Source organism: Emys orbicularis, chromosome 8, assembly GCF_028017835.1.
Source record: "Emys orbicularis isolate rEmyOrb1 chromosome 8, rEmyOrb1.hap1, whole genome shotgun sequence".
NCBI lineage: Eukaryota > Metazoa > Chordata > Testudines > Emydidae > Emys > Emys orbicularis.
This window is the reverse complement of record NC_088690.1, coordinates 63,178,334-63,204,800: the sequence shown is the minus strand read 5'-3', so window position 1 is coordinate 63,204,800 and position 26,467 is coordinate 63,178,334. Positions and strand designations below refer to the sequence as shown.

At 48.4% G+C, this 26,467-nt stretch overlaps 1 protein-coding gene across 1 annotated transcript in view; it reads right to left on the bottom strand.

The window, feature by feature from the left end:
* Nucleotides 1–3,197: 3,197 nt before the first annotated feature.
* The window catches only part of ADCY10 (adenylate cyclase 10), a 68,306-nt gene continuing 45,036 nt past the window's right edge, over nucleotides 3,198–26,467 (bottom strand). Inside the window, exons 20-32 of the mRNA XM_065409931.1 lie at nucleotides 25,494–25,556; nucleotides 24,188–24,239; nucleotides 21,698–21,929; nucleotides 19,780–19,887; nucleotides 19,208–19,386; nucleotides 16,417–16,573; nucleotides 15,424–15,628; nucleotides 15,244–15,340; nucleotides 13,886–14,001; nucleotides 10,861–10,978; nucleotides 9,998–10,193; nucleotides 7,963–8,151; nucleotides 3,198–3,386 (exon numbers count right to left, since the gene is read on the bottom strand). Coding sequence (XP_065266003.1) covers nucleotides 3,198–3,386; nucleotides 7,963–8,151; nucleotides 9,998–10,193; nucleotides 10,861–10,978; nucleotides 13,886–14,001; nucleotides 15,244–15,340; nucleotides 15,424–15,628; nucleotides 16,417–16,573; nucleotides 19,208–19,386; nucleotides 19,780–19,887; nucleotides 21,698–21,929; nucleotides 24,188–24,239; nucleotides 25,494–25,556 — 1,901 coding nt within the window. The remainder of the gene's footprint in view (nucleotides 3,387–7,962; nucleotides 8,152–9,997; nucleotides 10,194–10,860; nucleotides 10,979–13,885; nucleotides 14,002–15,243; nucleotides 15,341–15,423; nucleotides 15,629–16,416; nucleotides 16,574–19,207; nucleotides 19,387–19,779; nucleotides 19,888–21,697; nucleotides 21,930–24,187; nucleotides 24,240–25,493; nucleotides 25,557–26,467) is intronic.

Below are 26,467 nucleotides of genomic sequence, written 5' to 3'. Positions count from 1 at the left end.
CCCCGCCCCATCCACTCCCTCCCACTTCCCACCCCGACTGCCCCCCTCAGAACTCCCAACCCCCCCCGCTCCTTGTCCCCTGACTGCCCCCTCCTGGGACCCCTGCCACTAACTGCCCCCTAGGATCCCACCCCCTATCTAAGCCTCCCTGCTTCTTGTCCCCTGACTGCCTCCTCCTGAGAACCCCCCCACCCTAACTGCCCCCCTAGGACCCTATCTGTCCCCTGACTGCCCCGACCCTTATCCACACCCCCACCCCATATTCACACTCCCGCCCCTAGACAGACCCCCAGGACTCCCATGCCCTATCCAACTGCTCCCCGGCCCCTGACAGGACCCCCAGAACTCCCGACCCATCCAACCCCCTCTGCTCCCTGCCTGCCTTGACCCCTCTCCACACCCCTGCCCCCCTGACAGCCCCCCCAGAACCCCCGACCCATCTAAACCCCCCCGCTCCCTGTCCCTGACTGTCCCAACCCCTCTCCACACCCCTGCCCCCCTGACAGCCCCCCCCCCGAACTCCCAACCCATTCAACCGCCCCCCGCTCCCTGTCCCCTGACTGCCCCCTTCTCCAACTCCCCGGCCCCCTTACCGTGCCGCTCGGCTTAGAGCAAGGTGTCTGGCTCCGCCCTACCCCTCCCTAGCGGCGTGCTGAGGCTGTGGAGGAGGGGGTAAGTGGGGGAGGGGCTCTGGCCGCCGCTGCCAGCCCCGCCGCCGTGTTCCCTCACAGGCGCACAGCCCCGCCCCCCAGCGCTGCCGGGCGTTGTGCTAAGGCTGCAGGGGATGGGGGGAGCCGGGAAGGGGCTTTGGCTGCTGAGGCCCCAATGCGAGCGGCGCTTGGCCGCCCTGTCAGCCGCTTTTTGCTCTTTAAATAGCCGACCAGGGGGAAATCCCCCCCGGACGGCTATTTAAAGAGCGAAAAGCCAGACATGTCCGGGGAAATCCGGACGTATGGTAGCCCTACTATAAAAGGCAGCTGCATCTTCTCCATTTTGTCTTCAATCCTGCTTCTTACCTCTGGAGGAACTTCGCTACAAACTGAAGCTCTGCACAAAGGACTGAATGACACATCCAAGCTGTGGATGTACTCCAGAGACTTAACTTAAGCCAGTAGTTTATTCCATCACTGCTACAAGCCTGAACCAAGAACTTTGCCATTGCTGTATGTAATTGATTCTGTTTAACCAATTTTAGCTCTCATCTATATTTCTTTTTTTTTTATGAATAAACCTTTAGATTTTAGATTCTAAAGGATTGGCAACAGCATGATTTGTGGTTAAAATCTTATTGGTATATTGACATGGGTCTGGGGCTTGGTCTTTTGGGATTGGGAGAACCTTTTTTCTTTTACTGAGGTATTGGTTTTCATAACCATTTGTCCCCATAAGGAGTGGTGCTGGTGGTGACACTGGGAAACTGGAGTGTCTGAGGGAATTGCTTGATGACTTCTGGTTAGCCAGTGGACTGAAACCGAAGTCCTCTCTGTTTGGCTGGTTTGGTGTACCTTAATAGTGAAGGAACCCCAACCTTGGGCTGTGACTGCCCCGCTCTAAGCAATTTGTCCTGAATTGATACTCTCAGTAGTGTCCCGCCATAGGCTGCATTGTTACAGTGGGTGGAGTGTTGTAGTGACTTTGTTGAAGAAAGTGCATTTTAGTCGTGAATGTTTAAAAAAAATTAAATTAGACTTTCTGTGATGTTGTGCAGTCTATATGGCTTTATACAAACATGATAATAAGTGAATATAATGTAACTGGAATAGTTTTATAAAAACATGATAATAAGTGAATATAATGTAATTGGAATATGCTTCATGCAAAAGGTCTCTTGTAAGGTATCATTACAAAGCTTATAATCTACTGTGTGTGATCATCCTATTTGTATAAATGTACCATGTACCACTCTTGTATCTAAAACTAGAAATATAAAATATAACTCTGAGGGCCTATTGTAATTGTGCAAAGTGTGGGCCAGTAATGGTGGTTTGAAATCTTGATGACTCCCATTAACCAGGACCATTGTCTGCAGATGGCTCTGTTTTACCTGTGAGTCTTCCTGTATATGTGTGTGCTGACAAGTGGGTAATGAAGTCTTGCAGTGACATGTGATCATGTCACCTGAACTGGATTCCATCTTTAACCTGGTGCTTTTCCAGTGGGGGGGGGGGGGCCCAGAGGGACAAAGGGTTCCCGCCTTATGCAAAAGATATATAAAGGGGTGGAAGAGAACAAGGAGAGAGAAGAGCCATCATGAAAAATCTAATAGGTACCACCTAAGCTGGAACAAGAGCTGTACCAGGGGAAAGAATTGTGCCCAGGCCTGGAAGGTGTCCAGTCTGAGGAAAAAACTTACTGAAGCATCTCTAAGGGTGAGATTATCTGTATTTAGTTTGATTAGACATAGATTTGCGCATTTTATTTTATTTTGCTTGGTGACTTACTTTGTTCTGTCTGTTACTACTTGGAACCACTTAAATCCTACTTTCTGTATTTAATAAAATCACTTTTTACTTATTAATTAACTCAGAGTATGTATTAATACCTGGGGGAGCAAACAGCTGTGCATATCTCTCTATCAGTGTTATAGAGGGCGAACAATTTATGAGTTTACCCTGCATAAGCTTTACGCAGGGTAAAATGGATTTATTTGGGTTTAGACCCCATTGGGAGTTGGGCATCTGAGTGCTAAAGACAAGCACACTTCTGTGAGCTGTTTTCAGGTAAACCTGCAGCTTTGGGGCAAGTAATTCAGACCCTGGGTTTGTGCTGGAGCAGACGGGAGTGTCTGGCTCAGCAAGACAGGGTGCTGGAGTCCTGAGCTGGCAGGGAAAACAGGGATAGAAGTGGTCTTGGCACATCGGTTGGCAGCTCTCAGGGGGGGTTCTGTGATCCAACCCATCACACTTTCCTTTTTGGGAATAGCACTAGATTCTGTTCCAGGTTATAAAGGAATAAATTACTATAATGAAGAGCTACTGCAGAGTTTAATTAACAGTGAGGAAAAACGGTCTAAGCAAGCCACGGTAAGACATTAGAACCTACATTTACCAAAGGAAGAGATGAGCAAATACAGAGGGCTTTGCAGAGAGCAGGTGTTGTTATGTGTACCGTAGGAATATCATAAATGCTTACAAATTTGCGCAGTGCCGGTTAGAAAGGCTTACAAAGTGCTCCAGTTGGGCAGAACTACATGCAGCTCAGACATCGGGGATCTCAGGTTCTGGGAAAGGATTGTTAATATCCAATGCTGGCACCCGCAGCAAGTACTTGGTTTTATGGATCTCTGGAAAGTCTCTCTCTGTCATTCCTTTTTCCCACTTGGGAAAATCTGGTGCGGCCTTCAGCCATAAGTCTTCCATGGGGCCTTTTGCAGTGAACCACCACTCCTAGGGAAAACAAAAGGAAAATGAGATGCCAGAATGAGACTGGATCTTCAGAGACAGCATTTCCAATATGGTCAGGAAGGGGAGAAGTCTGACAAGAGCCCCCTATTCTTGCTATCGATCGCTATCTATCCCACACTGCCCCACCAGCAAGCCAGGGAACAAACGGATTATGAAAGTTGCAATTTGACCCTTGGTTCCCAGCTGGCTTTGGGGAAGGAAGTAATCTGCATCACGCCTAAACCAGGCACAGATCTCTTCCCCTTTCATGCTGGCTCAGCACTGCTGGCTGGTGTGTTGGATTCCCTGCTCCTATGTAGGAAGGGAAGTAGGACCCCATTGAAACTACTCAGCTCCCCATGTTGTGACCCACGATACAGATAGCCCACACAGGGATGTTGAGGCCCCTTAAGCCCCCTTACTTACACCCTTTTAGGGTGTAAGGTGAATGGTTTTCATTTGATGATTTACTCCTGCTTCACACTACAGAGGCGCTATACTGGAAGTGTAAATATTGTAGTGACTTATCTTTCTACAAAAGACTTTATTGCAATAAAGCAGGCCAGCTGCCTTTACAATGATGACACCAGAACAGAACCATCAAACCACAGAACTGTCCTCCAAGATGATAAAAATGCATCTTGCTAGGGGAATTGTTCTCTCCGTTTGCCACCGGGGTGGAATTTCACAGGCTAGGCTGGCAGAGCCTGTGGTTGGAAAGGCCAATTCCAAACTCAAGTCTTCCACATTTTGTATGGCAGAGTATTGTAAACAAGGAGCCGGAGAAGGATCTTACGCAGGTGGTTAGAACTCTACCTGTGTCCATTTGGGTCTGGAAAAAGTTCTCAGACATCCATATTTCAAATCTGGGTAGTGAAAGTAGGTAGCCATGGTTTATATGCCATCCTAGCTGTAGATTTCCCATACTTTTTTTCCCCCTTCTCCTCCAACTTGATTGGACCAAGCATATTTCTGGCCAATGTCTTTTTAAAAGGCCAATAGCAGGTGCTTCCTGGCCCCAAAGCTGTCAGCCTGTCTATTAGTATTATTATTTTTTATTTGTATTGCCTCATTGTGCTCGGTGCTGGACAAACAGAACAAAAAACCATCCCTGCCCCAAGGAGCTATCAATCTAAGACAAGAGTCAACAGGTGGATACAGACAGACAGGGGAGCACAAGAAAACAGTGAGACAATATTGGTCAACATGGTCGACTGTGGTCTCAAAGCACTTGGCATCATGGCAAAGGAGAGTTTTAACTCCAGTGCCCACACTGGCCTTTGTTGTCTTGGTCCAAAACAGAAATGTGCAGCCGGGGCCATGGTAGAAGGTCCTGTTAAGACAAACCAAGTAGTTTTGAGTTTGTGTCCATAGTAAGCCATCACACCTTTCTTAGCCTAATACCGTACTTTCAAGGGATGAGACAAATGTATCCATTTTGCTTAACTTCTAAATTCCAAACTATACACCCCAGCCATTTGCTCCAATCAGCTCCCTGGGCAGGAGAAGAAAATAGGCTCTGTCAAGAAACGCAAGAGCTACATTAGAGCACTGGCTTTGAGATATTTTCTGACATTACCTCACAAGAGTGGGTTAAAATTAGGTCAGAAACTAACACGGTCAATGGTAAAAACTCTTCCAGTAAGAATGCTTGTCACTGTTATATGTCCATTGTTCCTTCACTTGTTGCCTTCACTTGTTCCATGTCCCATCTATATGAGGAGTGTACCATGAAAGCGCATATTACTGTGCACTGATTTTCATGCATTGCAGGCATGCTACCATCTGGCAGTATGTTCCAATTATACCAGCCTCTTTGCAGGTGCTTCAGGGCACATGGCCCAGCAGATACGTTATCACGTAGGTGTCTTGGCCAGACTGCACTAGATCTTTAGTAATGCTCCTGTTTTTAAGTCTTTCTGCATTGCTGCTTGTGGGCCTTTTACATTTTTCTCTGCTTGTCTGACATCTGACAACAGCCAGCTGCTGTTCATCAGGGACTGGGCGTTTCTGTCCCTACTGGGAACAGTAGGCCAGGCAACCAGAAGGTGTGGGGTCAAGAAAGGGAAATTGGGGTGGGGACTGGGTGTGCTGGGACCTACTGACCATGCAATGGAGGTGTAGGAAGGAAGGAGGGAAAGAAGGGTGGCTTGTGCAAGGCTCTTACAAACACACACTCAGGAGAACCTGGGAATGCATTCCCTTCCCAATCCAAATCAGACCCCATCGGTACATTTTCACAACTAAAAAGTAGCTTACCAGATCTGAATGGCATTTCTCCTGCTCTCCAGGTTGAACCTGCAGCTGTCTCAGGAAGCACTTCATCAGATTCCTCTTCCCCCTGGCATTCAGAGGCCTTCTCCTCTATTGCTCTCATAATGCAGTCTCCAGTACAGGGAATGTCCATCTCTGCCAGATGCTGGGAAATGCCATCATACTATACACCTTCCCTGATTGCTGTGATCATATGGTACCACAGGCTCTGGCCCTGTCTATAATACAGTGAGCATGCTGATGTCGGTGCTGGCCAGCTGGCAGCCTGGTCGGATGATCCAATGAGGCATTGTAGAGATCAGATCACAAATCAATCACCAGAAGAAGCCTGCCACTGTGGAAGCACTGTGCAGCTAGCGGCCACCCATGTGTGCTGCACTGTTTGTACAAGTAGGTGGGTCCTGGCCAGGCTGACTCCTGGACAGTGGAATGCAGACAAGTGTCCAGACAGGCCACCTCTGCAGTATGGGATTGCACTGGGAGGTCCATTTGCACTCTTTGGGCTAACACAACATTGCCCTCTGCTCACCATGACACTGAAAATGACTGAGGCTCGATCAAGGTGGACCTCAAAAAGCACAGGTGGGTCAGCACAGTCTATAGCATAATAGAAACCCAAGTGTGTGTGTAGATGTGGAGCATGTTACGGCCATGCTAGGGAGAACATGCTATGTTAACCATGACAAGTTTGACCAAGCCATGATGGGCAGGCAGGTGTAGACAGACGCATGGACAACATGAAAAGGAGATTTAATTTTGCAAATATAAAGTTTGCACTAGAGAGAAACCACTGGCCCCTAAAAATGATGCTCCTATAGATCTTCCATCAAAATGTACTCCAAAGCACAAGTTCCAGGAGGCACAGAGCAGGAAGCAATGTTATTTTGGAATGGTTGGTCGTGTACTAGAAATGGTCCCAAACCTGTTAAATGTTTTGAATGGGATTTTATGCTTCTTAAACCATAGCCCTGAGAACCGTCCAGCGACGTCAAGATAAGTGCTGTTCACACAATACTGAGTGAGACACTTGGGTTGAAATCTCAGGCTGCTCTCACTCCCCAGCTTGGCAGATGTGGGCTTGTCTACACTTACCGGGGGATCGATGCACGGCGATCGATGCATCAGTGGTCAATTTCGCAGGTCAAGACCCGGTAAATCGACCACAGATTGCTCTCCCGTTGACTTCTATACGCCACCAGATCAAGTAAGGGGAGTCGATGGGAGAGCATCTCCTGTCGACATTGCGTAGTATGGACTTCGTGGTAAATAGATCTAAGCTACATCGACTTGAGTTACGCTATTCACGTAACTTAAATTGCGTAGCTTAGATCGACTTTTCCCTGTAGCGTAGACAAGGAGTACTGCAGAGTAACCCTGGCAAGAGCTGGGAGCCTATTTGTTGGGGTTTGTAAATAGTCACCACTGCAGGATAAGCAGTAGCACAGTTAATGGAGTCCTTGAGAGATTCTGTTCCATTCTGTTGGAGGAGAGTTCTGATGATGTGGGTGGGTGTGGACGTACACAACAGGGTGAAGGATCAGGTGCTGCGCATGCTCCTCCCCAAGCCTTGTCCCCAAATGTCATGCCAGCCCCAGGCTGTCTGAGAATATACCACAAATGTTAATGGAAGTTAGCAGTTAGGTGGGCTTGGGGTGTATGTCACAGTGGTGCGGCAGTTCCCCGCCCCTGTCAGGAAGGAGTTAAAGAGCTCCTCCAGCACAACCAGCCTCAAGCCAGTGCAGCTGTAAGCCTTGTCCAGCCTAGGTATGGGGCGGGGGGGCTTAAAAAGGAGGATCCCAGCTCAGTTTGGGGCAGCACTCTGAAGGAGCAGGACTGCAGTGCAGCGGTCCCTGACTCCCAGAAGCAGGGGTTGCTGACTGGGGAAACAGCTAGAGAGCCTTGCCCACCCAGGCCCTTGCAGAAAGGAGAAGGGCTGATACTTTTGCCCTTTTTTGCACTTTTTATTTGGCTTCCCAAACTGTTTGTTTGGGCTACTTTAATTCCCCCTACCCCTGGGCAAGGGGGCAGAGGCTATGAACAGCACTGGACTCTGCCACAGGAACAGGTCCCATCCTTTCCCCCAAGGGGTGCTAGGGAGGTATAGCCTACTGCAGGCACCCACCAGCTCCATCCAGGATTTCGATCATTTGCCTTCACAACCCCCACCTTGACTTTATCTATATTGCAGCCATTGACCTGCAGCCAGCTCCACTTTCTTCTAGGGAATCCTAAATCCCTTCCCAGAGACCAGCTCATCTGGTGCTCAAAGGAAAGAGCTTTCAGATTACCAGCTCTCGGGACTTACATCGCTGATCTCCAGCCAGGATTTCTCCAGGAGGTTTCCATATATGTCACAGAGTTGGAATGCTTGGGATAGGTAGATTTGGCTCTGTTCTTCATTGCCCAACATCAGGAGGATATAGGCTTTCAGGTGGTAAACCCTAGGGTAATAGATAGGGCTTGTGGAGCATCGAGAGAGAACCTGGTCCAAGTCCTAACAAGAGAACAATTGAGATTCATGTCAGGATGACATCCCAGAGCTTTGAGATCCCTTTGCAGGAATACAGTATGCCTGAGGAGAAGAGTCAGCTAGAAAGAAACAGGAAACCTGCAGAGAGATAGAAAGTAGCAGGGGTGAGATAAAAACCAGGAAGATTCAGACTGTATGAACTCGTCTTGATCATGCACTTAGGCAGCACTCACTAACTTGGCTTTGCAATAGTCTCTTATCCGACCTACAGGACAATTCCTCTTTGGGAATTGTGCACTCTGTGTGGCTGATTTCTCTTCTACCTCCTGTCCAGAGGCCACTCTGAGAGGATCCTAAAGATATGTTTCTTGCAAAGTGAGTGGGATGGGGACGAGGGGACATCTGTCACAGCCTTAATAGCATCTTTTTCCGCATCCTCACAATGTCCGAATAATCTGTCATGGTTCTCTCACCCCACAAATGTGCATCAATTACTGGCTCTGGAAACATATTGTTGAAGGGCTATGATAATGAACTACTGCTGTTTGATCAAGGGTTGCCCCCACTTTCTGAGTCCTTCCACTGGCTTCCTGCCTCTTATTGCATCAAATTCAAGTTTCTCTGTCTCCCCTACAAACTCTACAATGTAGAAATAAACCTAGCTGCACAATGCAAAAATGTCAATGCCTTCTCCCCTCCTCCCTTGCCCAGCTGGACACATACAAATATAGAACATCACTTTTGACCAGTTTCCACGTTCCATGCCAAAAATAGAAGTGTCTATGTGTGCTTTGGGGGCACTTCATTTTGTCTGGGGATTTCCCCTCCTCTCCATTGTAGTGTATTATGGGGAAAAAAGAGTTTTTGCAATTCTTGCCATCAATTTTTGGATGAATCAACTGGAAAGAAGCAAAATTATGATCAACCTCCCGCTCCACTTGTAATAGGCTTTGCATTGCTTATTGCTCATGCTGAGCTGTAGTGCAGCACTGAAGGGATTTCAAAACCAAACCACCACCTGAACAGCCATTAAAACTATTACAGGGGCCCGAACAGGGAACTAGGCAATTCAAGGGAGGAGACCAAGGCTAGTAGAGCTGAGTAGATACACAGGGCTGGAGTGTTGCAGGTGTCAGGACCCTGGTATTGAATCCAAGTCCATTGGGTCCCTAAAAGGTATCCCCAGTGTCCGCACCATGGCAGCATGCTGAACCACTACCCCTGACTGACAGCCTTGGTGCTAAAGACCTACAGCCCCACAGCAGCTAGGCCCCTGATTGGCTGGACTGACAACATTCTCACTGGGCACCTGGACTATATAAAGACCCCAACAGGAAGAGGAAGCTGTCTGAGCAGCAGGCCATTACTGCCTGGACCACCTTGCTGCCCTGCTGTTTTGCCTGACCTTGCCTTGATGCTGTACTGTCTCACCTGACTCTGCCTTGCCTGACTGCACCTACCTATCTTGCCAACCCAAACCCTTCGATTGTATCTCCTGGCTACAGACCCCCCTGCGAGAACTCTGACCATTGCCCCGGACTGCCTGTAATACCAATTGTCCTCCCAGTTACCAGACCACCCACACACCACTAGACGACGACTCTGGACTCCCCTAGTCTGCCCATTCTGACCTATCATAATGCCCAGTGTCTGAAAGAGAGGTGTGTAAGGAAACTTGACAGATGGCTGCTCCCAATGGGCCTGATTCAAAGCCCATTGAAACCCGTGGAAAGACTCCCACTGACATCATGGGCTTTGGATCAGGCCCTCCATGTCTAGCAGCCATCAGGAGATATCCAGCCTCCATTTGCAGATGTATTGCATTTTACAGTCTTTCCACATAATGTGGACATCTCCTTCTCCCTCTCACCTTTAGCGTCTTAGTACGAGTCTCCCGGACCAATTTAGGCTTTTCCTCAATGTGTTTCCGTAGCATAAGGATCTCACACTCCAAGAATCTACAAAATCCACTGGTAGCAAAGAATGAGGCGCTAGTTCTCCTCAGCAACCTTCTGGCCTTTTCAAAAGGCTCCTTGAAGTTGCCCCACTGGTGAAGTCTGGCAAACCTAGATCACCAAGAGAGAGATCCACATAAGATTTGCTGTAGGGGATTGGACTATTGGACCAGCCAGTGGCACCGATCTATATATGGAAAACTCACGCTGCATCTAGCTACCTGCACAGTGCTATACAATGGGCAGAGGAATTCTTCCTAATGCATGCAGCAAAGCATGAGATATGATTACCACCAACTTAGATTGTACTTTGGGGGCAGTGACTGTCTCGTTATTCTGTGTTCGTACAGCACCGAGCACAGCAAGGTACTGGTTCATGACTAGGACTCCTAGGCACAATGATGTTGATTATAATAATTTAATGCAAAATAAAGATGTTTTTACTGGACCTAAAATTATCCATCCGAGGTATGTGCCAGGATGACAAAAACTTTTCAGCCACCCCCCCAGCTAAGGTGGCCTTAAGGCTCATCAATACCCCATTCAGTCCTCTAGTAGAACTGGCCCAGTTCTGCCACCCTTACTCATATTGAGAAGTACCTGATCAGCCAAGTAGTCACACTGATTTCAACAGGACTCATGGACTAAGGAGCTATTTAACGTGAGTACGGATGGCAGAATCCGGCCCAAAGTTTCCAAGTTCCGACCCCCCATATGGCAAAATAAAGATTAAACCAGTAACACAGCAAAGCAATTTTGAGGAGACTTTGTATATTACCAAATGGCCAGGGATGAATACAGCCCCAACATGATGCTGTTCTGAGACATAAGGATGCAGTTTGTTTCATTGCGTTGTATGAATTCCAGGCACTCTTTAAATGACTTAAATGAAAATCCTGTAAAAGAAATTTGCATTAGAGAAGCTGTTTCCCCTTCTGGTGGGGGTGTATTTCCCTATTCTAAAACTACCATAAGTACAAAGATAGTCAAGAGGGATCTTGGAAGTAGCTGAATCACCTGGCATAAAAAATCCTCAGATCTCAATGAAAATCTAAAAGAAATGCTGCAAGATTTGGGGTTTTAACTGAGCCCCTTGGGGCTGTCACAGGCTCTGTATCAGTGGTCTCTAGTGCAAGGGGAGAAACCCCATACTGGGCAGAAAAAATGAAAGCATCATCACCCAAGCATGCAGTCCATTTTAAAGTGCCCATGTTTCTGTAACACCGACAGACCCCAATTGTCAGCAGCTGGGATCGAATCTGAGACCTCTGGAGCTTAGTGCATGAGCCTCTACTGCATGAGCTAAAAGCCAACTGCCTGTTAGCTAAGGTTGTAGAGCAGACTCATACTCTCGCTCTAAGTGGTCTCGGTGCCACTAGATGGGACAGAATACCACACTCAGGAGCATAGGCATGCGCACGGGGTGTGCTGGGTGTGCCCAGGCACACCCTAATGCAGGGGTGGGCAAATGGCCCCCCTCTCCCAGCGCGGCAAGCCACAGGGTCTGCGCTCCCAGGCCCCCTCCCCTGGAGCCATGCCGCTGCGCACGCAGCGCTCTGGGGGCCGGGACTGTGCGCTCCCGCGGGGCAGTGTTTGGCTCCGCGGGGCGGCTAGGAGCCTCATCTCATGGTAAGGGGTCTGGGGCCAGGGGGGTTGGATAAGGGGTGGGGGCAGTCAGGGGACAGGGTGGGTTGGATAGGGGGTGGGATCCTGGGGCGGTGGCTAGGGGTTGAGGGGGGTCTCTGGAGGGGGCAGTCAGGGAGCAGGGGGGTTGGATGGGGCATGGGAGTCCCAGGGTCTGACAGGGGGCAGGGGTGGATAGGGGTCAGGTCAGTCAGGGGACAGGGAGTAAGGAGGGTCCTGGGGGGCAGTTAGGGTGGGGGGTCTCTGGAGGGGGTGGTCAGGGGACAAGCAGCTGGGGGGGGGGTTGGATGAGTCGAGAGTTCTGGGGGGGGCTGTCAGGAGGCAGGGGTGTGGAGAGGTGTTGGGGGAGGCAGGGAGCAGGGGGGTTGTATGGGTCGGGATTTCTGGGGGTCCTGTCTAGGGGCGGGGAGCGGTTGGATAGGCGTGGGAGTCCTGGGGGTCTGTCTAGGGGCGGGGGTGTGGATAAGGGTCGGGGCAGTCAGGGGACGGTTAGGGGGTAGGGTCCTGGGGGGCAGTCAGGGGAAAAGGAGCAGGGAGGCTTAGATAGGGGGTGAGGTCCTGGGGGGCAGTTAGGGGCAGGGGTCCCAGGAAGGGGTAGTCAGGGGACAAGGAGCAGAGGGAGTTGGAGGTTCTGAGGGGGGAAGTCAGGGGGCGGGAAGTAGGAGGGAGTGAATGGGGGCAGGGTGGGGGCGGGGCTAGGGCGGGGCTCCCTGGGTGCACACCCTAATGAAATGGGCTGCGCACGCCTATGCTCAGGAGGTGTGTGAGTTACATTTGTTCTCCACAATGGATGCAATGCAGGGATGGGCAAAGCAATTCCTATATTGTGGAGCAGCAGCAGTCCTTCCATAAGGAAGGTTGCCACTTGGGTCCCATTATCCATCCCTCTCTTTCTAAAAGGTGTTTTTGAAAGAGGACCTCCTTAAACTATAGAGCAAAAAGAGAGTTTCAAATTCTTCCAACTTTTTTGCCACTTTTGTAGGGGAAATAAACAGATAACTACAACCAAAAACCCAAAGAGAATTGGCTTCAGCAGATCACTGCCTTTGAGCACGATTGTGAGAGTAACCTACAATAGGTTATTAAACATGTTTAATGGATACTCCAAGGAACAGACATTCCTACACTGGCTAGCTTGGTGTTGCATGTAAAAGGATTGCTGGAGCCCTAGACTTTCACTGCAAGGAGAGTCTCTAGCCCTTTCCCATGCAGAAGCAGAGCTCACAGCATAGTCAGATCAGTAGAGAGGCTAGACTTGTCAAAGAAAAAGGTTTCCCACCGCCAATCAAAGGTTCACAAGGGAGTTCTCCCCTCTTGCAGACCTCAGGAAACCCACTGTAAGGTGGTGTGAAGTGACCACCTAATCTCCCAGCCAAGCCCCCTGTTCTCACCCAGTCCCCTCACTTTGTGGGCTTTCTGAAGTCTGTACAAAGGGAGCTGTGGTCCTGGAGACCTTAGGCCAGGTCTACAATTCAATGTTTTACCGGCCTAGTTAAGTCAGTTAGGGGAGTGATTTTTTTTAATGAGATAGCTGTGCCAGCCAAAGCCCTAGCACGTAGCAGCTATACTGGGCGGGGAAAGGGCTTTTGCCAGTACAGTTTATGTCATTCACAAAACTGGTATAAGCTGTACCAGCAAAAGAATTTTTTTGCTGGTATAACAGCATCTCTATTAGCAGGGTTTTGCCAATTCAGCCATACTGATATAGTTATACTGGCAAAGGTTTTAAGTGTACACAAGGCTTTAGATGTGCGGAGTGCCAGGGGGCTAAAAGGAGCAGGGTGATTGGGGTAGAGATGAGGGGAATTCCTCCATGCCAGCTGAGTGAAGTCTGCAGAACCCCAGTTAGCCTTAGGAGATTGTTGGCCAACTTTACAACCTCCCACCTCCCAATATAAGGCTCCAGATTTATATGAGAATATCCCAAAAGCGTCAACGTTCACACAGATATCAACATCCCCTCATCGGAGCTACAACCCCTTTTCTGTTAAACCTTTTAGCTCTCTTCTTTAAAAGCATGTCAATTGCAGTTTAACCACAAACGAGATGCCAGAATGGCGCCAGCATTTTTTGGCAGGGTTGACATGGCAACCGTCCCAGTCCAGGAGTGTCTTTGCAAAGCACGCCTTTATCTGTTGTCCTCATTACCCAGTACTTACCAGCATAAAGCAAGAGTTCTAAACAGTAAGAAAAGAAACAAGCCATCCCAATGATTCTCTCCTCCTCAACAACCAACTCCTCCAGCCAGCTCAGTACTCGCACACAATCTTGGTACCTAGACATCATGGAGAATTATTGCACGACTCATTTTATTCTGAGGTGTTTCTCCCCTATCCCTTTATTTCCTTTCCTCTTTCCATGTCTCATTCTCTATCCTCCCATCCATCATTCCACTCATATATCTAGCCTATTTTTCTCTCCAAGGATCTTTGGTGAACGAGCTTATGGAGAAGGGCTTCAAGGATGCCTGACAAGACACTGAGTGGATAGAGACGTTCCACTGTGGTCCTTCCCAGGTGCGCAAAGTATCCCTATGTGCATATAAGTGTCTGCAAGGTCCACTGTGGATAGTTAATTGCCTTTCCAGCTGGTCATTGACAAGGAAAAGCACCAGGAGCAGTGCATATAGAAGCCAGGTGGCCAACCTATTACTACAGACAAACATGCCCCGGCAGAAGGAACAGTTGTGAGAACAAGTGTGTTCAGGAAGCCACTGTGGCTCAGAGAGAGTTCTTATAGATTGATGTCTAATAAAAGACAGACCAGTCTTTTAATCTGCCAGGGGTGGGAGGAAATAAGGCTGCCACATGACTCCAGTTGACACTTCTGAGCCATGTGACAGAGGTACCTGCATCCCAAGTATGGGGATCCAAACAACCTCCTCATGAGGAAGAAATTCACTTCAGAAGAAAAGTACCAGCCAACCAAAGCAAAAAGCCAAACTTAGCCTGTCCATACTTCCTCACTTCCTGGCTCTATAGACCAGGGAGGTCCTTGGTCGCCCTCATAATGTGCCTCCCACCTCTTTCTGTCAAGGGCACATTGTTATCATCGATAGTAATTCACATTAAGAGCTGTTAGGTATGGCTCAATATTATCCCTCCATCTCCTCCTTGGTCAGCCATAAGGTCAGACACCATAAATAGGGCCCTGTGTAAATCACATTTTTGTGGAGGACATGGAAATCGAGAAAATGCCCCCAAACCGTGATCTTTTACATATTTTTCCTTACAATTGACTAAATGTACTTATCAAATTCATTCCTTGCAAACTGTCGGGAATTTTCTTTAAAAAAAAAAAAAAAGTGATTTATACAGGGCCTTAAACATCCTTCCTAGAGACACTGGTCTGTCTTCTGTCATTGTAACCACATGCCTTGCCCACTGAAGTCATTGGGATTTCTTTATATTTACTATACTTGTGTCTCCATCGACCTCCCACAGTTCCCTATTAGATTTCTTCTCCATACACCATTCTCCTTAGCCCATCCATACGGGAACATAAATTTGCATCATACCTGATGCTCAGAAAGAGAGCTTTGAAGAGCATGCAGAGAACCAGATAGTCCAGCTTCGGTTTCTTCAGACGCACACACATTTCATGGGCTCGATAGCCTGTGGAGAAAACAAATGTATTAAGTGTCTCTCCCTTAATACTGACACCTTCTCTTCACAGTATACGATGAAAGCAGACTTACCTAACTGAATAGATAGGGGCAGGTTACCCAAGCAGAGCTTCATATAGGCCAATGACTGTGCTAATTTAACTGTTGTTAATAGCCCTCCTCCGATAACCTGGAGGTGAGAGCTACGCTGGATGGCCATCAGCTCATATTTCATCCATTCATCTTGGTAACCCATCATCTGGCAGCAAAGTGAGAATTCCATATAGGATGAAATGATCTAAAATGTTCAAAACAAGAAAAAACAAGAGCCTGAAACTGTTGACTGAATCGTTATCTGGTATAGGCTCAAAAGGGACACATGGATGAACCAGAAACCCCCACATTTCTTTGTTCCTTTTTCTCTTACAACACTGACCATTAAAAAAAATTAGGATTATTAATATTAACATTTATTATGCTCATGTCTAAAGGCTCCAGTCAGGATTCCCCCTCTGTGCTAGGTGTTGTACAGGCACAGAATATAAACTAGTGTCATGAAATTAGCAATAGCTTCAAAATCAGAACCAACCTAAACTGTTACAATAAAAAAAATGAAACTGAACCTCAGATCAACTCTTTTGGGAGGCTTAAAAAAGGTCAGTGAACTTTAATTGTTTGTCATTTCACCACATCTCTGCCTCCCTAGTTCTTACCAGAGGCAGAAGTGCTGCAACATGACAAAGAAGACCATGGGCATGTTTTACCAGCCAAGACAGAAAGAAGCAAGGCATGCTGGAAATCTGACAAGAAAGCTGGTTTTCCATGAGATTTCCAGCCCCAGAGGCTTAGACAGTGTGAATGAGGTTCAGAAAAACATCAGAACATTGGGATGATTATCCAAAGCAAGCTTTTACAGGTGAACCCATTGCTTGTTGAAATCAGACATCTGCTCCATAACAGTCAGGACTCTTCAATCCCCTTTGGGCAGGGTGTGTCCTGTCACCACAGTTATTTCCAGTGCTGCTAGTTACTTCCTCTTCTTTGGGGGCAGGAGGAGAGGGTTCCCAGTGGTGAAGGTGGACCCACCTGGCTCTCATCACCCGATTCCTCTGCTGAGTTCACCTTCATGAGTGCTGCCAAGCGACAGAACTTCTTGCTGTTTGTAGCAGTGTCCAGGCTTAAAAGTTGCCACAATAAGGAAAGGCAGTGGCCCTGCTGGTACAGGAAAGCTAATTTCTTCTCCCTGTCACACAAGAGACACATCTTTAGCCAGAGCAGATCACAGCAGCACAAAGATCTCACTATTGCTACTAATTAAACAGAGAGCAGCGGTGAGAGGAGGAGGAGGCGGGATCCTGAACTGGACATTTCTTCCTCCTCCTAGGAGAGGAGGCATGGAGGATTCCAGAGGCAGGAAAGGGGAAAGGAAGAAGTAGCAATCGGATGATGGGGTACCAGTTGGGGGAGGGTCAGTCAACGGAGGGGTGGCATTGTGGGGGAGGTGGATGTAGCAGCAGGGAGGTTGAGGGTACCTGTGGGCATTGGGAAGGAAGGGAGACATCTGCTCCCCCACTTTGGCTGGCTGCGGAAGGGAGCAGCACAGAAGACCCTGAGGCTGCTTTATGCAGCAATGCTGAGAACCCTCCCCCTTCCCTGGCCACTAGAGATCAGCTTTTAGGCTCCAGCTAGGGGGGATTAGCAATTGTAGCCCTGTGCCAGCAGGGGCTGCTCTGTCAGCAGAGGGGAGCAGGAGGGGCTTGGCCAGGGCATGAGGGAGCACCATTGGCTGGGTCAGACGCTTCTCCCCCACCATCCCGCAAGCATGGGGGGGCACAGTTATGGGGAGCATCAGAGGGGATAGCTATGAGGGGGATATGGGGAAAGCCATGCTGTCAACTCTCGCGATAGATGGCATTTTTCCTAAAGCCCCAGCTCCTGGAGTCATGGGATCACAGAAGAACCTTGGCTGCCATTTATTATTTCAAAAGAACAAGGTTCATGTTATGAAGAAAAGCTTGAGAGACTGGTGATCTTCGGGGAAGGAAAGAGAAGCCGGAAGGGCTGGGAGAGAGGAAAGAGACTGGGGTGGGAGGCTGTTTGGGGCAGAGAGAACAAGAGGGCTGGGGCAAGAGGGAGAGAAGGAGTGAGTGTGGGGAAAGCAAGAGGGGAAACTGGGAACTGAGGGAGGAGAATCTTGGCAGGCGGTGCACCACAAGCTGGCTCAGGGGGGAGCTATTGGGGAGTCTGGATGGATTTCACATGGAGAGAAGTCTGGAGCGGGAAGGAGGGTGAAAACTCAACTCACCATCTGGAGACTGCTGCAGTGTAGGCTGGGAGCCTGCCACTGGGGACACTGTAGGGGGAGGCCAAAGTAGGTGTTGGGTGTTTTATTGAGAGGTATCGGATGAAAGGCAGTTGTGCTAGGACATTTTGGTGATCCAGGAAGGAGGGTGGCTTCGTGGCAGAGAATTACTCTGTCCATCTCCCCCACCAGTGGCCGTAAGAGGTGAATGTAATGGGGGGGGGGAGTTGCGGCAGCAGGAAGGGGGTTCCAGCAGAGATGGGGAAGAAGGTGAGCAGAGGAGGAGGGTGGCAGCAGCAGGGGAATATGATGAGGTACATTGGGGATTCCTGGGGGAGAGGTGAGACAGCCTGACTCCCCCCTGGTGCCTCAACCCAAACTCTGTCATCCCACCCCTCAGGGCCTCACCTACCCCTCCTGGAATCCAGCCTTTTCCTGCTCACTTTTTTCCCCACTCCTGAAATCCCCCTGCTGGACTGTCCATCACTTCTACCTGTCCTCACTACCTCACCTTCACCCCCAAGCACCCCATCTTCAGACTCCCCTTCTCCCCTCCTACCTTAACCCTTCACCTCTGCACTTCCTCCTTTCCACTGCCTTAACCCTCACCACCTGGTACCCTGGGCTGCCTCACTGACCTCTGCCACCAACCCCTCCCCTGCTGTTCCACCACTGCCTCCCTCCACTGGGGCTCCCTCATCTCCCCCAGCTTCCCCCTCCACAGCACCTCCCCCATTATGCACCCCACTCTGATATCTCCCCTTCCTGGGTACCTCCAGCCCCTCATGCTGATACCCCCACCGCCTCATCTCTCTCTCTCTGCTTAAATCCCCAACAACACTATCCTGCACGGCCCAAAGGGTCTCTCCATAACACCAGATGCTTTTCCTTGCTCCCTCTGCCCCCATTGGCCCCAAAGCCCATGGCTCCCAAAAGAGCTTCTCCTAATCTCAGGTGCCCCTTCACCTAGGACATCCCCGAACCACTAAGATGATGACTTCTTGCTCCACAACCTAAAAGAATGCTCGTAAACACATTACGCAGCCATGCAGTAGAATACATTCTGTTAAAGCATTGGCACTGTTCAGGTAGATTATTTACAGTGCAAATAAAAACCTTACAAACTTGTTTACATATGTTGCACCCGTTTTTATCACAAACAGGTAAATTGAAGCACTGTTCCCAGACTGAAATATGAGCATTCCCATGACGAGGCTGGTTAGCAAGGACAGGCCAACATTTGGAAATAATGCCTTCAGCAGTAGCAGGGAGTATAAAAATATTCTCAAAAGCAAATGCATTTCTTTGCAATCGATTCCTGTTTTCCAAAATAAATGCCTTGCTTTAAAGTACTGTACCATTGGGAATGCACGTATCTGTAATTCCCTCTTCCCTAGAGTGTGTAAACACCACTTTTTAAAACCCCCACTCTTCACATGCTTAATTTGAAGCATGCAAGTTACATGCTTCAAATTAAGCATGTGCTTAAGTGTTTGCAGGATCGAGGTCTAAATGACAACCAGAGACTAAAGTAAAATCCACCCAACTTGGTTTTACTCCAGTTCTACTTCCTACCTTTTACTGTGACTATATAAGAATTGCTGCTTCTTCTGGTGAGACGTGTGCTTTGACACTTCCATCAGAGTCTTAAAAAAGACTTCAATCAAGGTAAATGGGAATCTTCTGTTTAATAAAATCAAAGCCTTCCTGATAAATTTCTTTGCCAAATTCATTTGGCCCATGTTATAACAGACCTGCAGAGGGGAAGCAAGAGTGAGACAAAGACCGTTTGTAACATTATCAGTCAACTGCATGTTCCAAAATGGTGGGGCTCTCAGCTGCCATTTTCTAGCATGACATCAATGCTGGAGCCAAGGGCGGAGGTGGGGAGTAGAGAGCGGGTTGGGTTAAACCTCATTGAAACTGTTGTGTCCTCCACTCCTCATTTAAGATAGCTGTGAGAGACAACTCAGTGGCCCCACCTAAGGCAAAGGGGGCATGCGAGCCCATCCAGTAGTTTGGACTTTTAGTTTCGGATGAGGTTGTACAGACATAGGAGGGAGACACAGGAAACCTGCAATCATCTTCCATAGATGGCCCCGACCAGATACATAAAGAGGTTCCTCAATGTCTTGCTGTCTCTTTACCTCACCCTTCAGGCTGTAGAAGGTAGCTTCCTCAAACTGGTTAATTACAGTTGCTCTGAAGTCCACCGATTTGATCAGATTCTCTGCTGTATTCAAATTGCCAAAGGCCTTAAGCAAAGCAAACCACAGAGAAGGGTAGGTGACCATCTGTGCTGCACACTTTCTCCAACCCCACCACCAGCTGAAGAGAAACGGCTGGATTCTCCGGTCTGCTACAGCCACTGCAAGCAGCCGGAGATGGCCAGTGGAGAATCCCCTCTGCGTAGGTGGAGGCAGCAATGTGTCTCCTGCCCCCCTCCTCCCACACCCTGTGGCAGAGGAAGGAGGGAATGTTCTGAGGGCAAGGTGTGAGCAGAATGGGGTCATGGCAAAGCTTTACGCCTGATCTTCCACTGGTGGAAGCCTAAGCTAGGGTTGCCCTCGTGCAGCTATCGCACGCCAGGGCAACATGGCACTGAATCACGGAGCTATGGCTGTGCATCCCGTCTCTTCACCACCCTAGCTGTGCTCACACAGGGGTGAATCAAGCCACAAAGCAAAGGGAGCTCTCTTCACTCTGTCTAGGACAGCAACGTTGCTTTCTTTCCCCTTGGAGTAACCCAGGAGCTGCCTGCAAAGCTGGGACATAATGCCCATGGGTTTCTTTGGCTGAATGTATGGAGGAAATGTAGTATTGAAGGACTGATGGCACTGAGTCCCAGTCACCCTTCAACCCCCCCTCATCCCCCACACAGCCCTGCCAATGCACCTTACTCCTGACCTGCGTACCACCTCCTCCAGGCTATTCCAGTTGTGGGCACCTTCCACAGCTCGGTAACATACTCTAATTCTGACTAGAAGCACCCTATCTCTCCCATGAGCTCTCCATGGTAGAGATTGCTAATTCATATGATGATTTTTGTCATATGACTAAATGTCACCCAGAGACTATGATGGGCCTCCCAAAATCATGTCCCTAATGATCTCCTTATCCCTCCCACCCTACCCCCTGTGCCCCAGCCTCTAGAGGACTGGGGCTAGTGCCCTAAACCACCATGCCTTTAAACATTCCTCACTCCCCTCCCACTACTATATTCACTATACTGGGGGGTTGGGTGAAACCGCCTTGAGGCTGGTGCAGGTGATAGCTGGCCTTCACTCTGGACAAATGTGTAAGGCACTCAGCTCTTTTCTGGAACAGACAGCCAAAGCAATAGGAGCCTCCCCCCAAAACACAGGCCACGGGCAAAGCTGGAGCAGGAGTTGATCCATGTGACCTAAGCAGTTTCCTGGGAGTCTGATAACAAACATAGGGCTTGGGATTGACTGGACTGCACAGGCGTGTGTGGGTGTGAGAAACACCATAGAAAGACCCAGAGAAGGCAGAAGAAAGCCAGGAGAGCCACAGAAGGACTTGTAGCATGACCCTGAGAAAAAGGTGCAAGAGCGAGAGCGTTTGGGCAGAGTGCTGTCTCAAAAGAAGCTTGGATCTGTGAGCAATTAACTGTCTCCAGCTGTTTGAGTCCTACAGTGTTCAGGGAAACAGAACTTTATGTACATTCCTTGTAAATCAAAAGGATTGCATCAATGAAATGCCTGACTCAGTTTTTCCTTCTAACAGAAACAACCCACAGGATCCCAAATTTTGACTTAAAGCTCAGGTCAAAAGGGGTAATAATATTAAACTGTATGTATGCTTGTAGTCTCTCATGTGCTATGTCTGTGACATTAAAATCCTGCGCCACAGCTCAGGGTCTCTAGCAAAGTAGGAAGGAGAGGCAAGGAAAATGTAAGGCCTAACACTACCAGTCTGAAAGAACCAAAGAACGTGTGTTCCTAGATGAAATCTGGGATAGCCTGCTAATATGGGGAGAAATAAAAGGGAGACCAAGGGAAAGGACATGAACTCGCATGGGATCAAGGAAGCAAAGTAGCTCACCATGTAGTTGTTTGACAGATGTAAGTAAGCCGCTGCACACTCCAACAAGTAATACAAGGCTCTGGCGTATTCTCCCATCGCCATGCAGTGCCAGGCCAGGGGCACAAAGACAGACTCCACGATCTCTTCACATTCGCAGGATCCCAAGCGCCTGATCTTCTCCTGACCCCTGTCAGACTGCTGAATGATCTCGTCCAGCCTTTCCAGAAACTCCTTCTCTATCTCTTCAGCTCTGGCCGGAGACAAGATGGCAGAGAAGGGGCAGGATTCCCGTGTCACAAGGCTTTCTTGTATATCTGTGTTTGGCAGAATTCACAGTTCTAATTCCCTGGTGCTGTTTTTATGTTGTTCTTGTGACCCAGGGGACAGTGCTTTCTGTCCCTAAACTCCTAGCCCCTCCTGTGCCTTTATGGCACTGTTCTGGAGGAAGACTATGGTATTCCTTTATGCGGGGCAAGTTTAAGGCAATCTGCGGCTCTTGGCACACCCCCACATGGGGTCTTGTGGCCACTAGAGGATGGACATGTGGCAATGCTCCCCCCCCACCACCTCCACCAGACATGGCAGAGCCCCCCTTCTCCCTTGGCCATGCCCTGTCTGCTGTGGGGTGGGCTCAGGCAGCTTCCTCCCTAGCTACAGTGGCTGCTGTTCCCCTGCAGACTCAGGCAGACGTCACATCCCTGCATCAGTTACTCTCCCTTCTGTTTTTTCAAGTTCTTTTTTTGCAAGGTCTGGAAACAGATTTCTTAAAAATGAAAGCTGAGATGCAGACGTCATTGCAGGATTTCTGGAGGGAACCCAGGCCCACGGCACAAGCCTGTGACATTAGCCAGCCTTGGCACCCTGTGCTTTTGGCCAGGATGCAGGCAGCCCTTTCCCTGCCTCGCTTGAGAAGGCAGAACTCCATCGCCTCTGACAGCACCAGCACCTAATCCCTCCTAAACAGAATAACCTAAACCATTTCAGCTTGGAGAGCTTCCTGTCTCTTAACACGCCAGAGAGAAAGCGGAGCACAAAAGTTGGCTAAAATGTACCTGACTGAACAGCGGCTCTACAAGATAACTTTGTAAGCAGGCCTGAGTACCTTACCTTGGATAGAAAAGAAATGTGACCTAATTGATTAATCTGTATCTCCTGCTCTTGGCTCATCTGCAGCAGGACTGTGAACCATAGCTGGCCCAGACAGTATGCAGCTTTCATGACTATCTGTCTTTCCCGAGCAGGACCTTGAAAATGTGAATTGAATGTAAACAGATGGAGAGATGCCTGCCTGAGTCTGCAGAGAGCCTGAAACAATCATTCTGAGAGTGTGTTCTGACGCATCCATCTCAACCAGGGCTCCATCAACTCTGCTCTTCCATGGCTGCACAAGTTGCCATTTTTCCAGGATGCCACAGAAACCACCATTTCTGCCATGGAATTAACTGTTTTGCTGCATTCAGGCACTCACCATTTTATCTTCCTGACCTGCCAGGACCTGCCTGCAGCTACCTCTTGCTCTGCAGATTTCCCCACAACAGAGAGTTATTTCAGTGCATGCTCCCTGCATGGTTCCATAGAGCCAGGGAGTAGGGAAAGCGCCAACTCCATGGAACAACACAGGCTGGTGAGCTAACCAGGCTGAAGAACGGTACAACAGCCAAGGTCTGAAAAGATGAGCCACTAAGCCAGCTCCCAGCTTCCCACTTCCCTGGCATACATTGGGGAAGAGGGCTCTGGGCCAGGCTGGGGCAGGAGCTAAGGTTTGGGGTGTGGAGCCAGGCCACCCAGAGGGTGTAATGAAAAATCCATTCTTGGACTGTTGAAAATAAACAAATTCTACTGCAAGAATGTTTAGCTATGAGCCACGGGGGGATGGGGGGGAGAGTGAGTGGGAATGAAGGGCATTTCCCAGAGAGAGAGAGAGAGAGTAAATCAGGGTCAGCAACTTTTCAGAAGTGGTGTGCCGAGTCTTCATTTATTCACTCTGATTTAAGGTTTCGCGTGCCAGTAATACATTTTAACGTTTTTAGAAGGTCTCTTTCTATAAGTCTATAATATATAACTAAACTATTGTTGTATGTAAAGTAAATAAGGTTTTTAAAATGTTTAAGAAGCTTCATTTCAAATTAAATTAAAATGCAGAGCCCCCCCGGACTGGTGGCCAGGTCCCGGGCAGTGTGAGTGCCACTGAAAATCAGCTTGCGTGCCGCCTTCGGCACATGTGCCATAGGTTGCCTACCCCTGGAGTAAATTAGTGCTGCTGTAGAATGTAGGAGTCCCATTGTGCCATGGAATGCATGGGGCCCTGACAGTAGGGATGTTCCATTCTGAGAGAGTCCTTCACACCCTCCAAACTCCCAGTCTCCGTGGGTATCTTGCCCCCCATCAGGTAATGTCTTCCCCCACAGGTAGCAGACAAACCCATATATTCCACTCACAACCTCTGGAGCCCCTAGGAATCTATTTCTTTGTAAAGTGGTCTGGTGAATGAAGACCTTGTTCCCGTACTTAAGATTTTCCTCTGGCAACATCTTGTGTTTCGTTAGTGCCTTTACAGTCTCTGGAAAGAAAATCAACCACTGGGTTCAATGCAACATCATATGTCCTGGACTAAGAGCTGCTTTTTACCATTCTCTAGCACTAAGATAACAAGATGAAATTCCATAACATAGGAAATGTCTTCACTGCAGACTTAGTGTGTGACATACCAGGCCAGGAAACTCCGAAGGCCACAGTTAATGGGAAGAATCCCACCCACCCAGAAATCCTCCAACTGCCGATAGCTTAAAGAGAAGAAACACCCACTACTCTCAAAAATGTTCTTTATGGTCCAGATCTTTAGCTGGTGTAAATCAGCATAGCTCCATTGATGTCAGCAGAGCTATACCCACTTACACCAGTATATGATCTAACCCAGTGGTTTTCAACCTATTTACCGTTGTGGACTGCATATGTGGCCCACAATGTGTTATGTGGGCCACATCCAATACTACCTCTACGGCCCTGAGGATGTCACATTGGCCGCAGCTCTGTGCGGATTGGGCCACAAGCAGCCCGCGGGCCGCAGGTTGAGAACCACTGGGTGGGTTTTTTGCCCAAACCTGTTAGTCCATAATGCACTTCATCAAACTGTTAAAGGTTCTTTTCAGTGCAGCATTTTACGTTTTGGCTACACTAGCACTTTTGTTGGCAAAACTTTTGTTGGGCGGGGTGTGTGTGAAAAAACACACCCTGACTGACATAAGTTTCACCATCAAAAGCGTTGGTGTGGACAGGGCTATGTTGGTGGGACAGCATCTCCTGCCGACATAGCTACCGCTGCTTGTTGGGGGTGGTTTAATTACGCAGATGGAAGAGCTCTCTCCCCCCGGCATAGAGCGGCTACACGGGAGACCTTACAGCAGTGCAGCTGCAGCGGTACAGATGTGCCGCTGTAAGGTCCCTAGTGTAGACATAGCCTTAGTTAGTCAGAGGGAAGGGGGAGAAATTCAGTTCCCTCTAGTCACCTATTTTTGTTTGTTGCTTTCTTTTAAACAGTATTTTTCACTCCTGAATTTTTCAGGCTAATATATGATGCTGAGGAGCCAAATTTTGCTCTCCGTTACAAAGATGCAACGAAATCCATTGAAATCAGTGGAAGTCCTATATCTAATAAAGCTGTGATTTGAGCTAGACAAGCACAGTTCTGTTTGGGTTAGAAGCTGTTATAGTCAAGCATGGATTTGGTCTTTAATTTCTCACTGCTGCACTGACTGAGTCTAAAAAGAACCCATGGCTGGTCTGTTACATTCCAGGAAGATAAGCTTGAATTTACCTTTCTCAATGTCTTGTGGAAGTAATAACTCCAACTTCTTGGAGAAAGTAGAAGTAGTGATGTCTGAAATTCAGAGAACAAGGGAGAAGGCATATCTAAGAGTGCTTGCTGCACACATCCTTTGTTCAAGACAAATGGTTCTCGTACATGCTGCCTACATAGAGAAGAATCTTTACCGGCATTGGGGATCATGAAACTTGCAGGAGATGGTTGTCTGGACACAGAGATCCTAGTCAAGGGTGCACCTGCTCAACATGAAAAAGAATCAAAGAATAAAGTTCCTCTGAAAAGCAACCTTAGAGTCATCACCTGCCTTTGCTTATTGGAAAGAGAGTGTGATGAACTTTCATCGTGACCCCACCTGCAGTCTGCAGCTGAGAAAGAGAGTGCTGCCTCTATGAAAGTGGCTACCATCCCAATAGACTTGCCATTGGACATTAGCCATTTTCTGTTGTACTCTTTTGTACATGACAACTTGAACGCTCCCTTCATTTCTTTCTGCAAAAGGACCACAACCAGCATAGTATGACTGTCTTTTGTATGACATATTAAACTCAGGTACTGACCATTCATGGTCATGAAAGATTTCATAGCACTTTTCTCAAAAGTTAGAGGTAGCAACCGTGATGTCCTGACCTAATTTCTTTGTGGAAATGTACATTCGGCTTCATAAACACTTTTCGGAGTGTCATTTGAAATGGTTATTCCTTCCCTCCTACTCCTTAAAACACCCTGTTGGGTAATGTTGCTGACACAGAGTAGTTGCAGTACTCCACCCCAGAGATGGCTGCATTTCTTGGTGGGTGAGTAATCCATTTTTAAATAAACTGTAAAACATGATGCCATTGAAAGCCACTGTATAAATACTGTAGGAAGTTTTACTGTATTTTCAGTACCCTGTTTGGCCCTGTTTTATTACCACGATAAGCGTAATGCCCCTACTACATTTGTTACATTCTTAGATCTGGTGCGAT